The sequence below is a fragment of the Pezoporus wallicus genome, unplaced genomic scaffold, assembly GCF_028554395.1.
Source record: "Pezoporus wallicus isolate ANWC-B61680 ecotype Strahan unplaced genomic scaffold, APGP_CSIRO_Pwel_v1 contig_3058, whole genome shotgun sequence".
Classification (NCBI taxonomy): Eukaryota; Metazoa; Chordata; class Aves; order Psittaciformes; family Psittacidae; genus Pezoporus; species Pezoporus wallicus.
Window position 1 is genome coordinate 5,541,208 of NW_026641153.1, and position 15,406 is coordinate 5,556,613.

Genomic DNA, 15,406 nt, shown 5'->3' on the forward strand with positions numbered 1-15,406 from the left:
TTGAGGAGGAACCATAGCTACTCAGCAGTGGTCATCTCTGGCAGGAAAACACACCCTGAAGGTGAAGGCTGTGGTGCAATAGCCTTGAGGGGGTGTTTCCAAGCCCAGCCACAGCAAGGTCCTGGAGACTCTCTGGGGAACACACAGCAAAGTTACTTCAAAGGACCATTGACTGGAGAAAGAGTAGCTCCAAGGGAAGAAGACGAGATTCATTTTAGAGAAGTCAGAGACAAGGACAGGAACAAACCCCCGGTTCTGGCTCTCCAAGAGCAGATCCATGTAATAGCAGTGGTTAATAATAGCAATGGGACAGCACCAGGTGGGTGTCAGTGTTGCAGTATCAGAGCTGACCTTGTTGGAGACCACTGTTATGCAAAAGAACACGGAGTCCACAAGCAGGAAGAAAGTGTTAGTGGTGATTACAGGCAAGAAGTGGTTCAGTAGCTTCTCCATTGCTATTGCTATTTCATTACTATCGAGAACTTATTGTTAATAATATTTCCTATCATTTATCTGCTCAGCATAAAAGACAACCCAGCAGCAGTATCTGTCTTCTTAGCAAGACCTTGCCCATACCTGACCTTATTGGGGACCCCACGAGAGCAGAGGTCCATAATGTGGGGTCCCCTTCAGCTCATCCCACCTTTGAACACCAGCAGTGAGTTTTCTGCCTCCTGATACAGGTTTCTGCCTGGTTTGGGTCCATGTATATCACATGAGGTTACTGTTCTGTTTGACATGCAGTACTAGCCAGGCAAACTGGAAACCTGACGCCAGGACAGGCCGGGCTGCCCAGCTAACTGTGCTGAGCCCAGGTGGCTTCACTCCCACCTTTCCACACTCAGCTTGAAATGTAGCTGAGATCAGCATGGATGTCCCAGTAACAGGTTAAGCGGGACTATAAGGAGCAGCTTGATGGTGATTTTTAGTTAGGGGAAAAAAATAAAGGATCGAAAAATGTACTTGTGCCTGGCAGGGTTGCTCTGCAGAACTAATCCTTTGCATTTCTTTTGCATCTTCCATCTGTGATTTCATGGTTAATTGACTTATCTATGCAATGTTCCTCTGAGGTATAGATTATCTCCACTTCCAGAGTGATGAGAATGCATGCGTAGGGGGTTTTGACGTAACTTGCTCTAAACCCTCAAGGGATTACAAGGTGGAGGACACAGTAGACCTGGGTCTCTGCTCTGCACCCCCATGGTGGGCTCCCTCTTCCTATGGGGACACACAAGAAATAGTGCTCCATGTGGGTAAGAGCTCATGCTGCACCCCGTGGAAGGCAGCAATGCCCCAAATGTTCAGCAAGGACTTTCTGGGTCTGGCCAGAGCATGAAGCATTGAGCTTCTCTTGTGCCATGCATATGAGCCCTGAGGCACAAGTCAGGCCAGTGCTCATGGAGAAGTGCTACAACCACCATCATGCATTGGTTGTTCAGCCTGAGGAAAAGAAAGCTACAGGGAGATCTTATTGTACCCTTTCAGTTCTTAAAAGGGGGCTTGTAGAAAAATAGGGACCTCAGAGCACCCTTCTAGTATCTGAAGGGGGCCTATAAGGATGCTGGGGAGGGACTCTTCATTAGGGACTGTAGTGATAGGACAAGGGGTGATGGATTTAAACAGGGGAGGTTTAGGTTGGACATAAGGAAGAAGTTCTTTACTGTGAGGGTGGTGAGGCACTGGAATGGGCTGCCCAAACAAGTGGTAAATGCTCCATCATTGGCAGTGTTCAGGGCCAGTTTGGACAGAGCCTTGGGTGGCATGGTCTAGTGTGAGGCGTTCCTGCTCATGGCAGGCTGTTGGAACTGGATGATCTTAAGGTCCTTTCCAACCCAAACCATTCTATTATTCTGTGCAGTTAGCTTTCATTTTCAGTTATCCCAGCATCAATAACTGCACCACAGCACCAGCTGTATTGGTCTTGTTGATGTTTTAGAGATCAATGCAACAGCCCTGGCTACAGTTCTTCAGGTGGATCAAAGCTCAGTCCTCCAGTTGTAAAGCTGAACTTCATCCCCCTGGAAGGTATGGGAGACTCATACCTATTATGAGTCAGAGGGTGACACATGATACGTACTTGGGGTTATGTCTGCGTAACTAATGTAAGGGCTAATATAAGACAAGCATTGGCATCATTTGAATCAATAGGAGACAACTCCCCTGTAACAGATTTCTTTCTTTGACTAAATGGAATCCTTCCTTAGACTTTCAGTTGTGTGTTTCTAGAATTATGCTGCCTTTTAAATTGTTTTAATCAGCAAAGTAAATTAAAGAGGGATGGATAGTTAAGAAGTGGTGGTGACACTGCAAATGTAGTACCGGATAAAAAGCAGGTGAGGAAGCACTCATAAAAATGGGGTGTCCAGCAGTCATTAATTCAAGGTGATGATAAGACTTTAGTGTGAATTAGCTGATTAACTTACTGAACTGCTTTGCAAATATGATGCATAACAAGCAGGTTTCAGGCAACTGGTAAAATTTGACCCCCTCTCCTCCAACCATGATTTCTGGCTTTTGTCCCATACCACAGATCAACTACAAGTATTTTTAGAAGCTGAGCTCCATCAGCACATGACTGCCTTTCTTACTGCATGCAGGATAACTCAGATGGGCAATCAAGATGTTAGGATAATGAGGAGAAACCTTAATGAGGTCTTGTCATCCTTATTTCTGCCAGAACTGTGGCATGGGAAACACAAAACATGCATTCTGTTAAGCAGCTAGGACATGTGTCACCTTATCCTAACACAAGTCAAGGAAATTAAGCCTTAGAAGTGCCAGTTCACTCCACTTACTATAAAGAAATTATAATGAAGCAGCTAAGCTGGAGCCAGTCACACCAAAGACATTTGAAGTCAGCTGAGATGAATCCCACTTCTGAAGATGGACCTGGCTCAGCGAGTTCTGTTGTTGTTTCCAGATGAAGAAAGACTGGGGTCTCTGAATTTTAACAGTATCTAATGGTAGCATGAATTCCAGCATTAAATATTAATTCAGACGAGGCTTTGATGTAAGCGGGAATTGTTGCTTGGGCTGAAAACAGGCTGATGATATGTATTCATTATATGTAGAAGCTCTCCTGTGCCTTGCTGGGGATGCCGTGCCAGCATCATTATTTTACATCTTTATTGACATTCTGGGAGATGAATAAATGTCCCATTAGCTGGTAAAAATGAAGAAATGAGACCATAGGGAGACCTAGGATTGGAAATATTCTTAAAAGAATATCTGTATGACTGTGGTTTGTGCAGAGATAAGCATCCAAAAGGGGCTGGCACCTCTGCAGGCACTTAAAGACCCTGCCTGAGAGAACTGAATCCAGGCGGTGAAAGGGGTTGAGAGGACCAAGTGTTTAAATGAGCTGAATGGGCTCAGAAAAGTAGATGATCAAGGAAGAAAGAGGTGACTTCCAGCCTCTGGGTCACCTTAGCTTTCATCTTTCCAGCACCAGTGAAACCCTGCTCAGAAACCATCACAGCTGGGACATGAAGTGGCCGATAGCTGGTCAGTCAAAGGCATCACTAAGGAGTTCACAGGGAATGGTGACCTAAGGAGGGATTCACAGGCAGCTGCTGAAGCAGGTGCCTGTGTATAGCTAGAAATATCCATTACAGCATAAAGCAGCAACATGCTACTGGCATCAGCTGAACACAGCCTTTATCTGGGAGAGTGACAGGGGCCCCAGTTGAGCTGAAAGGGAGGGGTGTCTGTCCCCTATGCCAGAAGGTAAATCTAACAGAGATAGAGATGACTCTGAGTTTACAAAGAGTTCATGGGTGCTTGAGGGTGGGATTCATTAGGGTTGAACAAACCAAGATAAATTTGTAAAATGAAAATCTGTAGGATCATTGTGAAGAAAAAAAAAGTGATCATTTGTTTCCCTGAGTCCTGTTTTCATGCATCTGGAAATGTCTTGTGAGGCAGCCTGCCTCCATCAAATAAGAGGCTTGGAGGATCTACCTGAGATTCTGTGGTACAGGTGATCCTCCTGCATACAGGGGTCTTTCTTCTGAGAGCTGGGTAGCTCCAAGATTCTCTCCCAGCCTTCACCCTCAAATTGCAGGGATGTTTTGGAGCAGAGATTATCTCTGTTCGCTTTTCATTTGTGGTTCTAATTTGCTTCAAAACTAACCAAACTTTTAAAGCATCTCAGCACGAAATGGTATTTTATAGGACTGCTCCTGGACAACCCCAGATTATTATTATTATTCTTTTGTACTTTGTCAACCACTTTCCTCCCCCTACCTCTGCATTTTACTTCTGCTTTAACCTAAGCACTTCTATTCATTCCCTCCTCACTCCTCTTCCCCAGGCCAAAATGACCACAGTCCAGGATTTGCACTGTTGTAATGACATTACACTTCAGAGAAATCACTATTTCTCACTTGTCTGCCCTGAGAGAGCAGGGTCTCCTCCCCCAGTACACACAGAGATGTGTCTGTAGAGCATCAAGTGCATTTATGAGCATTTGCAGAGCATCTGGGAGTCACCTTCCATCAGAGGTTGTGTTTTTACAGACATAAAGTGGCTATAATCAGGTTTCTAACTGAGAGCTTAATAGCCGTGCTTTAACAGAGTTGTAGCTTTGGGAAACAGTGTTTAATTTGACAGAGGTATTAACGGGGATGGCAGTGGAGTCCTTTGCGTTGGAAAAAGAGCTTCTGTTACCCTGTTCTGTTGATTTATTCTTGCAAACCAAACACACTCAGTGTTTGTTGCTTTCTACACTGTAGTGAATATTGTGCCCTGTTTGGTTACTGAAGTGGATGAATAAATCATCTATCTAACTGTTGAAAATGCATACATAGACCTAATGCTGTAGTAAAAGGTTTTCTATGTGTTATGACTATTAACATCCAGAATGGCAAATATACCTACCAGTGAAAGGAAGATACAGCTCCAGTTAATATTTAGGGGAGAAAGCACCATCTTATTTCCAGCACATGTTTTGTCAGAAGACTAAGCAGGATGCTCAAGCCTTGTGGCTGCACCTGCTGGGAGCCAGAACAGCCCAAGGCCGTTTTCTCTGCTGGGGCAGACTCTGTACAGCAGCTATTATTTTGAATATGTAAGCTTCATCTACAGCTCCCATTTTTCATCTATTCATCTATAGATCTTCAAAGCATCTACAGATCCTCCTGGTTAGCTGGGATGGAGGCAAGGAGAAAGAAGGCAGTCAGAGCCTTACGCAGGTCATGGAGACTGGTCTTGGGGACCCTGCTGAGCTGAATGAGCTCTTCTTCAAATACAGTAGTCCCCATCTCCACTGAGGTGGTTTATTTGCATGGTCGAGGGGGGTTTGCAAACAGATTGGATGCATGCATGCAGCTTTTCCTTCCTGAACTACCTCACTGACTTGACAGGAATCATGGTAATAATGGCTGAGATCATTGATGTGTTATTGAGATAAATGGCTTTCAGTTGTTGGGGGAGGATGGACAAACCCTGACGGCTGTGCTAAGCAGGGCAAGACACTAAATTGGCTTAGCTGTAGGTCAGTCTCTCAGACTTGTACAGACACCTATGATCTTCAGATCTGACTCTTTTATGTCTGCCTTCTAAATCAGGAAGGCAGCTGAATCAATCTTATTAATACATTGAGACTTTAATATTCATCAAATTGCTTTGATTTTGTGCAAAAAGCATGACTGTTCTGAAAAAAAGCAGAGCTTTAAAGATCAACTCCAGAAAACTAACTGGTGTTTCCAGCCCTCACTAGAACTGGTGCCATACAAGGATAAGTTGGCAAATGATTTTGACAGCATTTACTTGTGCAAATGCTGTGTCAGTGGAACAGCTTGCAAAGAGCATGGGTTTGCCCCTTGTTTACTGCCCCAGAGGCAAGTCCCTCTCCCTCTAAAGCCATGGGGCAAAGGACTGCACCAGCAATCTTGGAGATAAAAACCCTTCTCCATTTTGTAAATACACCCTACACCAGCAACAAATAAACATAGCTCCAGTTTCTCAGTGCTGCCAAAGCAACACACCCAGTACAGCACAGTTCCTCCCCTTGCATCACTGACAAAGCTGCCAGCTGAATTGTGCCTGTATCCTTGGTGCCTTGGAGTGGTACCAAGCAGGAAGCATATAGATAAGCCTTCAGGAACCCAGCAGTTTTTGCAGGGCTTCTAGGATCAAAAAAAGACCCCAGTGCTCTGCCAGTGTTGAGTAAAAACCATACATTTCACTCTCAAAATCACTGCTGAGAATATGGCCTTTCTAAGAATAAAGCTTTATATATGCCAGGAGGTGACTTCAGAACTAGATCTGAAATACCACGTTTTTAACCCTGTTTATAACTTAATCTGTAGCTGAAAAGAATACTGGAGAGGTAGTGCCGTCCCTGAAAGGATTCACCCAGCCATCAGCACAATCCATGAAAGTAATTTCAGGACATTTTCTAGTGTGTGTTTTTCCTGGATGAGTGAAACAAAATTAAGCTTATTTTTATCCACAACACAGATATTTAATTGTTTAAAGAGAAAAAAATAATAATAATTTAAAAAAGGCTCTAATATGGGCTAGTTCTTGTAGGACATACATAAGCAAATCTTGCTCATTTTCAGGTAGCTCATGAAAACTTTGCCTTTGTTATCCTGTCAGTAGACTTGTAGTAAAAACCACAACCTAAGCACAGCACAGCCAGGCTGGGAGACTGGAACACACAAATATCCCAGTTCCCTCCTCAATACCCTGACCTGCTGGAGGCATCAGTCCTGATTTGCAAAGGCTACCTTTGTGAGGGCTGTGCACTGGTTTCCACTTTCATTCACACAAGAGAAGTGAAAAGCAAGGGGAAACGTGGAGGAGCAATGACAAGGGAAACGCTGCACCAATATTATTCAAGCCATTAGGAGGTAAATGTTGTGTTTATGGAAAGTATGCAACAAAAATAAAAAAAGCAAGCAGGAAGGGCACTCCGGGTGTTAAATATTCATTAGTATTCCCCATGCTGCCTGTTCTAAATATAAGATACATTTCAGCCAGCTCCGGTATGTGACTGGGATGTTTCCCTCTCCTTTATATGATGCCGTAGCCATCCGGATGGAGGGATGTCGCCATGGCAACACTGTGATGCTACCTTTTGTTTGCTGGATGAGATGACCAGTTGCGAGATTGGCCAGTGGCGTGCATTCATGATGCAGCCAGGCTGCATCAGCACCCATCCCATTGTCCTGGCCACCAGCAGCTCAGGGGTACGCATGCAGGAAGTGGTGGCAGCCCTTTGCAGCAGAGGGAAAATGGAGACTGAGTCCAAATACAGACTTCCTCCACTTTCCAGGACTGGTACAGGTGGCACAACTTGGCTTTGCATTGGGATCCCCACCTCAGAGTTTAGGAAAGGTTTTGGTTTAAAGAAGTTTTGTATCAGCTTGGATGCACCCACATTGAGAAAATAAGAGGAAAGCTGAGAGTTCAAATATATACCATATTGTCTGGCTGCTTCTAGGACACTCAGCCAATAGCCAACAGTGAACATAAGGCTTTTTTGGGCCATTTTCCTCACTACTAGGTTCAGCTCCAGAGTCAGTCACCTAAATTTGTCCATTTACATCTACTTGGCTAAATATTAGCAGATGTCTTTGCTCTCATTCTGGTCCATGGAAGGCTGTCAATGCAGTCAGCAGAACCTAGAAAGATATTCAGCTATAAGACTGAATCCAGGTAAGATCTGCCTGGCTCCAGAAAGACATCTACCTTCATCCTCTGTCTAGATCAAGCAGATAGTTAGATTATGACAATACAAGGGGTTTCAAGGTATCTATCTTCCTCCCGTGATTAGTTAAGGAGCCAAGAGTAATTGTATTCCCAGATTAAACACTTGTAAGATGAGAAGGGTTGAATCCAGGACCGGATGAACCTCTGCAACATCTCTGAGTAACAGACAAGTGGGTCCCCTCTTCTCCAGATGAAGAACCTGAGATATGCTGGGTGTAGCTGACCAAGCTCTGAGTCAAATGCTGCTCCCCTCCCCAGAAAGAGAATGATAAAGCAAGTGTTCACATGCTCCTTTTGCCTCTGTAGTGCCTTTGATCTGAATATCGCAGGAGTGGAGGCTGTTGAACAAGTCTGTGGTAATGTGAGCAATGCCATGAGTTGCAGCCTTGGGGAGGAGCAAGGTGTCAGACCATGGGACACAGTATTGTGGCACTGCTCTCCTGGCTATAGCAACTTAAACTTTCATTTTGAAATGAGAATAAACTTCTCTGGCCCTCACAATTGTAAAGTTGTTGCTCTGCTGTGAAAGGACTTTGCAAACAGGCTGAACGCATGCAGAAGGTGGTTATCCTGCTCCTGCAGCACATGAAGGACAGGTTGGTGGCTGCATAGGCTAAAGCAGAGTATATGCCTAGATACAAGTAGAACTCAAGTCCTACCTGGTGTCTGGAGATTGAGGGGAGGATGTTGTGTGAAACACAATCCCCATCCATCCACTGCTGCTCCATCTCTCACAAATTCTGGACATTGTCAGCCCCAACACTTTCAACCATGCTGAAATTTGCCCAGGCAAAGCCAGTTGGGTTTTCTGTCCCTGCTGGTGACTGCAAATGTGGACAGACCTCTCTGTCACGCACCACTTTAGCTGTGGTTCACAGTAATGCTATGCGGGGGCTCATAACAGACCCAGGGGCCCAGAGCATCCTCTGGGATGCAGCTGGGGGTCGCAGCCTGTGCTCCCAGGATGGGCAGGCTTGCTGCCGGGTCACAACCACGGGTGCTGCTCAGACAGCACCATCCTCTTTCCCTGCTCATCCTGCTGAGCTGGGCTCTGCTCTGACTCATGCAGTATCAGCACAATTCCCCAGTCCGTTCACATCAGAGAGGCTTTGAGTGCTGCTGAACCGGAAAGGCCTTGGCTTGCTTTTCTGGTCCCAGACTGAATTAGTCTTTTGGCCTTTAGGAAAACTACCTTTTTTTTTTTTTTCACTTGTAAACAGAGATAACACAGGAAACCTCATGAGGCCATGGTTTATCCTAGTTCAAAGCAGAACCGACATTTAAAAGAGAATTGGGTTTTCCTATACTACCTTGAGTGCGCCACCCACATTATCATGTTGCATCAGAGCTTGACCACGTGGCCTGAGATCTCCAAAATTCCCAAATGCTCATGTCTCTTTGGGTTCCCCTTAATACTTTGTAAAGTCAAATTCCCTGGATGGTATGGAGACGATGTTTTACAGATGCACAGATGTGTAAACTTCACATCAGAGTCTGACATGATGTTGTAGAGCAGAAAAATAAAAACAGTCACGTTTTGCTGGAACCTGGAATTCCTGCTGCCATTTATTCAAGGTCTTATTAAAGTCTTGTAAATACCAGCAACAAAGCATATTTCTATACACCCAAGAAGAAAGAGATGAGGTTGCTAGCATTGTACAGTGCCTCTTTAGCTCTGGAAAACCTATCTCTGCCTTCAATATGATATGATCAGATTTGTTCACATTTAATAAGGGCCTGAGTTTGACTGAGAACAGTTAATTAGCTTTGAAATTAATATTAAATACCGTAGGGGGCACCTCCCCTCCCCGTTTTCACCCCATAAGAAATAAAAAGAAAAATGCCCTAAAACTGCATTATCTACAGGGTTGAAAGAATCAGGAGAGATAGAGGGGAAAAGGGATGTGTGGGACTGAACACCCTCATCTGTGTCACTTGTTGAGGCTTTCCAGGGCAGGAGTCATGTCTATCCCTGGGTTCATCCCAGGATTTGCACCGTGCATCCTCATACACCACTATGAACATATTCCCTCTTACCTCCTCCATCTCAGTGTAGCTATCCAGGAGCTACATGGGCAGAGGTGTACATGTACATAAAGGATGCACATAGGCAGAGATGTTTCCTGGCCTGAGCAGCCAAAGCATGAAACCACAGCATGCAGAAGTAAGGAGCCACAGAGGACCTGAGGACAAGATTCTCTTTGGCTTTGGACATTTGGGGTGAATCACTCTGGGAAGGAGCCTGTCTCTCTCATTGGCTTTGCAGGAGCCTTAGTGGGTGTCTCAGACCAGAGGGCAGAGTTTCTGCAGATGAAAGCTAAATGAGGTGAATCCTCGTGGTCATCCAGGGAACATGTGGCAATTTCGGCAGTTTAACCATGTCCCAGCTCAGTGCCTTATTCAGACTGTGACTCTGCCTGAGTGTGTAGCTTTGGGGCATCAAAGAAGAGCTGATGTTGAAGGGCGTTAGAAATTTCCACCTGTGGTATGCTCCAACCAGCCTGACAGCGATTTTCTAACACTGCAAATCAGGTTCTGGTGGTGTAACAGGGTTTTTAATTTGATCTTTGGACAGAAGTTGGGTACTGGTATGTGGAAGGTTATCCCCTGGGCAGGGGAAGGGGAGCCTTATTTGTGGCTGTTTCTTAATAGAAAAGGGGTGGCCCCAGGAGAAACCAGTGACCTTTGGAGCAGTGATTGGCAGCTGGTGTTCACTGGATGGTATTTCAGAGGGGTTTGGACTGATCTGCTCTCACCCTGTGGACCAAACGCTGCTGTGTTTGCAGGTCTGAAGCCTATTTTCCTGTTGTATTTTTCTCTTAAAGAGATTCAATACCAGCATCACCCTGATGCAAAACCAAATGAGGAAAATGGGAGCAATTAGGGAATTTTCCACAAAAGCGTTTTCTGATCTGAATTAAAATGCTAATAGAAACACATCCAGCGGGTATCTTTTGCTGACCAACTTTGCAGGACTACATTCCTTTTGTTTCACTCCCTTTTCTTCCTTTCTCTCTCTCAATTCCTGGCTGACAATTGACAGGAACTCCCTTTCAAGGCTGGGTTCAGTCACTCGCTGACAGCGAACCCGCCCTGCAGAAAATGCTCCAACAGTTGGTGTTTCCCGAGTGGGGAAAACCAAAGCCTGGGATCAGGATTACCCCTCTTTAAGTCAATCCCAGGGAATCCACAATCTTCCCATGATGACGAAGTTTTCTCAGTGCTTTCTTAGCTAGCACAGAGAGCCAGTGAGCGCCAGCCCCGCGTGGGGGGATGTTGCCAGATTAAACCCAGCGGCACAATAGGCAGGGCAAAGTCCCACACCTTCCCATCACTGCTGCCGACCGGATCCCCGCGGCTGGGCTGGGATCGCTTGTCCTGTGCTGAATGCATTACGTAAGGCAGGGATCGTTTGTCAGCCGCGATGGTACAAACATAGCTGCAGGCAGATTATGCAGAGAGAGAGAGAGAGGAGGGAGAGGGAGGAAGGTCTCTCCCTCCAGGAACGGTGCTCCACGTAACTGAGGATTGCAAGTTGGCAGGTTGGCTCCTGGCCGAGCTTCCGTGAGGGTGTCGCTGGCGGTCCCTGACATGCTCTTGTTCGTGTGGGATGCTTGAGACAGGGATGAGAGACTAAGTTGGGGCACGAGGATTGGCATGAGGATCGGAGCAAAATGGAAGGGCTTCTGTCTCCGATGAGAACGAAGGTAGGGGAAGATGTTAATGTCATTTGAAGCTGGTTTTACCCGAGGAGGGGAAGGAGAGGTGTGGGGCTAGCTCTGTGAATAGGGGGCTTGCCGAGCTTTTGTCTCTTTCTTTTCTCTCTCTTTTTTTCTTTCTTCTGTTTCAAAACTATGCTTGTGAATGTAACTCGGCGGAGGAGCGACAGCAGTTCACCTCCAAGAGGGGAGTAACCCATCACTCTTCCTCAACAGAGATGACCTTTGTAAATGAGTTTGCCTTTTGGAGTAGACAGCCATATTTTTGTTTGAATTTCCAGTCGGAGGCTCTCATTGTGTCTGTGTGTCTGTGCCTGATCCCCAGGGAGCTGTACAGGAAAGCTACCTGCGGGGCGGAGAGGGATACTGTAGGTGGGCTACCCCAGTACAGGGTGTTCACCAGCAAGGGATGCCTGGACAAGCAAAGAGGGTGATTTTGTGCCTCAGCACCCTGCCTGGGTGGGAGACCTCTTGATGTGGACCCAAAGCTGTAAAAGAGAAAGTGAGTGGGCAGACCTAAGGAATTGCTGCACTTGTCTGCTGCTTTCTTGTGCTCTCAACTCTCTTTAAATGCTTGCCATTAATCCTTGGTATTAAAGAAACTTGAATCACAGGAGGGAAAAGCCAGACACAAATACAGTGATGGTTTGGTTTGTAAAATCACCTTCTGCGCTATTATAGATGTGTGGTCCTGGGGATAGACTGAATCCTGATTGTATTTTATTTATTTAGCCCCTGCCTCCATCCTATGTGGTAACTGCCTGGGGTAAATCTTTCTGGTTTCGGTCCATCCCCACATGCAATCCAACCCTGTGCTATTGTGTCTCAGGACTGGGAGAGCTGGAATTCAGTGACAATTCTTGCTGGCAACAGGGTATCATCATATGTCTTACATGCAGTTTGGAAGGTGTAGTCACACCAGAGTTGTTTCATATAAATGCCAGACTAAAAAAAAATCCTGAGAAATCATCTGGTCCAGTCCTTGTGCTGAGGCAGATGAGCTAGTCTGGTCTCCTCTATGATATCCCTGCCATCCACTGTCCTAAATTAAAGACTCTTCAGTGATTGAAAGTATTTTCAACATTAAAAGCTAGACAAGTGATTTAAATAATAACAATTTGTTAGCAAGTGGCTGTACTGTAATTCTCCAGGGGAGTAATTTTTTTCCACTGTAATTCAGCTCTTTTTTGTCTTGCTTAGTAAGTTGGGGATTAAAAAAACGACCAACCAACTTCATATAGATCTCCATTACCAAGAATAATGCTAACGGGCAGTTTGTAGAATGAAAGATTTATAAGGGGTTATAGACCCAGCCATTCATACCTCTCATTACTGAGGGATACATACATTAGTGTTAGTCTTTGTAAGGCATTTCTCATTTATTTTTTTTTTCGGTCAAAGAATAGGAAACAGAAAAACTGCCTAACAGATCTCATTTCCATTATTAGAACATGTAACTTTCAACATTTGAGTTGATGATTCCATTCTGCTGCTTTAACCAGGCTTGAAATGATTGCTGGAGGCAGTCTCTCCCAGAACTGGTGTGCTATCAGGCTGACGCGTGGATTACAGTCAGACGTGTGTACTATCAGCACCTGCAGCATGCGGGCAGCTCTAGAAATGACAGAGTAAGGGAAGTGGACCGGGGCTGGGTATTATATTTGTTCATCTGACTTGCTTCATATGGAATGTAAATCCTAATAATGCTGTTCATAAAGTGTAACCTCAATTACCACTATTGCATTATTTATTCATGCTATAGAAGAATCTGCATATATAAACTTGATCCTTTGGATCCCAATCTATTCTAATACCAAAGAATGGTGCAGATTCTGACCTCCTTTGTGTATGGGAAAGTATTTTTAAGCCAAAGCAATGCGACTTTTCAACCATTGATTGCAATGATGTAAAACTGTCATGCTTCTCTTGAAAATCCAGGTCCTGACATTGATGTTACGTTTGTGTTAATCTGGAGTAGCTCCATGGCAGTTGATGGAGATATTCAAATAAACTTTGTGTAATTAAGATCAGGATTTGGTCCTTACAAAGAAGTAACAATGAGAAGATCACTTGAATAGGTTCGAAAACTAATCTCATTTCTAAGATGCCTCGTAGCTGGCAGCAGCTCCCTGTTTCCCTGCAAGAAAATCAAGTGTAAAATCTATAATTCTCCAAATACAACCTTAATATGTGATGCCTACAAAAAAAAACGCTTGACAACAACAAGGCTGCCGATGTACTGAGACCCCTGCCTGTCACACTCCTTAATATTACCTCATCTTTCCCCCTCTCCTCCCCCGTCTGTCTGATCCCATCTGTTGTCACTTGTTTTACACTTAGGCTGCAACTGTTGGAGGCTAGTTGGAAGTTTTTTTGTCCTTTGGTTTGTATGGTGAGATGAAGGATGGTGGGCTCCTGGTCATCTCTGGCAGCACTGCTTGGAGTGAGCCTGGAGCATCTGTGAACTCCAAGACTTTAACCAGTGTGAAAATATCTCCATGTTAAAGTGAAATGTAAATAAACTCTCTGTTTTATCTTTAGTGTCTCGGGTAGTGGTATTCAGTCTGCTCAAATGTAGACAGAAAATGAAAAACCACCCAGTTTGTTTTGTTTCCTTGGGTAGGAGTAGGGGTTGACTCTTGCAGACACCTCTGACAGTCTGTCACCAAAGGGTGAGGACAACATGCCTCTGCCTCTCATAGCCAAACATGCAAAGGTCTCTGTAATTAAAAGAAGGTCCAACTCCCTGCTGGTCTTGGGTGAATATTGTGGTGGCAACTGAAAATACAATTCCTGTCACCTCTTTGGTCCCCTTTGCTTGTAGAGGTTTCCACCCCACATCAGCACTGGAAAAGGGACAAGTGGGCACATCTTGGTTTCAAAACCCCAATTTATGGTGCAGAAGGGCTGGACATGGGCACATGCCCATGCAGGGCAGAGACATGGGCACATGTCCTTACATCTCCATTCAGCTCCATGGCAGGTCTTGCCAGCAGAGGGCTGGGAATACATAACTAAAAGCATATTTCACAGGGGACTTGTTTCCCATTCCACAAAGTGATAACCTATTTGGTTACTGGGCCGTGCTGGGTGATCATACAGTGGGGTGCTTAATAACTTAGAAGGTTGAAGTAAATTAGTTATCAAACATTAAGTGCATTACACCATGTAATAGACTCCACTGCAGTAAGTCATGGGTGATTAATGCATTTATACTTTTGTATATCTGGGATCCATGAATGCAGGAATTTAAGGGAAAGTGGAGGAATACATGGTAAAATGGGCTGGCATATCAAAATTGAAACAGTTAAATGGAATGCATTGAACAGAAAACTCCCTGCATTTTTGGTGTTGATTACATGTCACATGACTAGAAGTAATTGTGTGCTGTAAATATTTGGTGGGTTAACAGTGATACTGATAAATATTGCCAGAATCAGCTGCATTCTGTAGCCTGCTACACCTGAGCTCCCTTTTCAGGAGCAAATGAATGTACATAATAGCAGTGTTCCCATGCCACCTTAAGAGCCTATGAAGTTGATTGAGTACCACGGACTGAAAAGCATGAAGAAATGCATAAATATTGCACTCCTTTTGTTAGCCTCCATTTTAATTTGTTTTATAATCCTCAACACATGCACAATTTGCCTTAACCCTCAGTTCATTGCCTTCAGCAAATTACACTGGCATAAGAATTTCAGTCATTTCAGTTCCTCTGCTGTTGACACTTGCCAGTGCATGCTACTGAATTTGCAATGAGCACCTGGCTTGAACCACGCAGAAACTGGCTAGCTGTTCTGTTTCCCTTTGAGAGGCCTGTGTTTGGTGCCTTTTTGTTTATCAAAGCACTGCTTTTCTTTCAGACTGGCTGAAAGAACTTTTTCAATGAACTTTTCATCTGTTCAGAAACACACACAGAGGGTAAATGGAGATTAATTACCGTTGAATTTACTAAGCTTTGCATCCAA

General features: G+C 44.7%; 1 protein-coding gene across 2 annotated transcripts in view; it reads left to right on the forward strand.

The window, feature by feature from the left end:
• FRMD4A (FERM domain containing 4A) overlaps window positions 1-15,406 on the forward strand; it is a 380,270-nt gene that overhangs the window by 78,946 nt on the left and 285,918 nt on the right. Inside the window, exon 1 of one of the 2 annotated variants that reach the window (XM_057422480.1) lies at window positions 10,869-11,426. The exons of the other annotated variant lie outside the window; for it this stretch is intronic. Coding sequence (XP_057278463.1) covers window positions 11,394-11,426 — 33 coding nt within the window. The 5' untranslated portion in view covers window positions 10,869-11,393. Of the gene's footprint in view, window positions 1-10,868; window positions 11,427-15,406 lie in introns of those variants that run through there. 2 annotated transcript variants of the gene reach the window in all.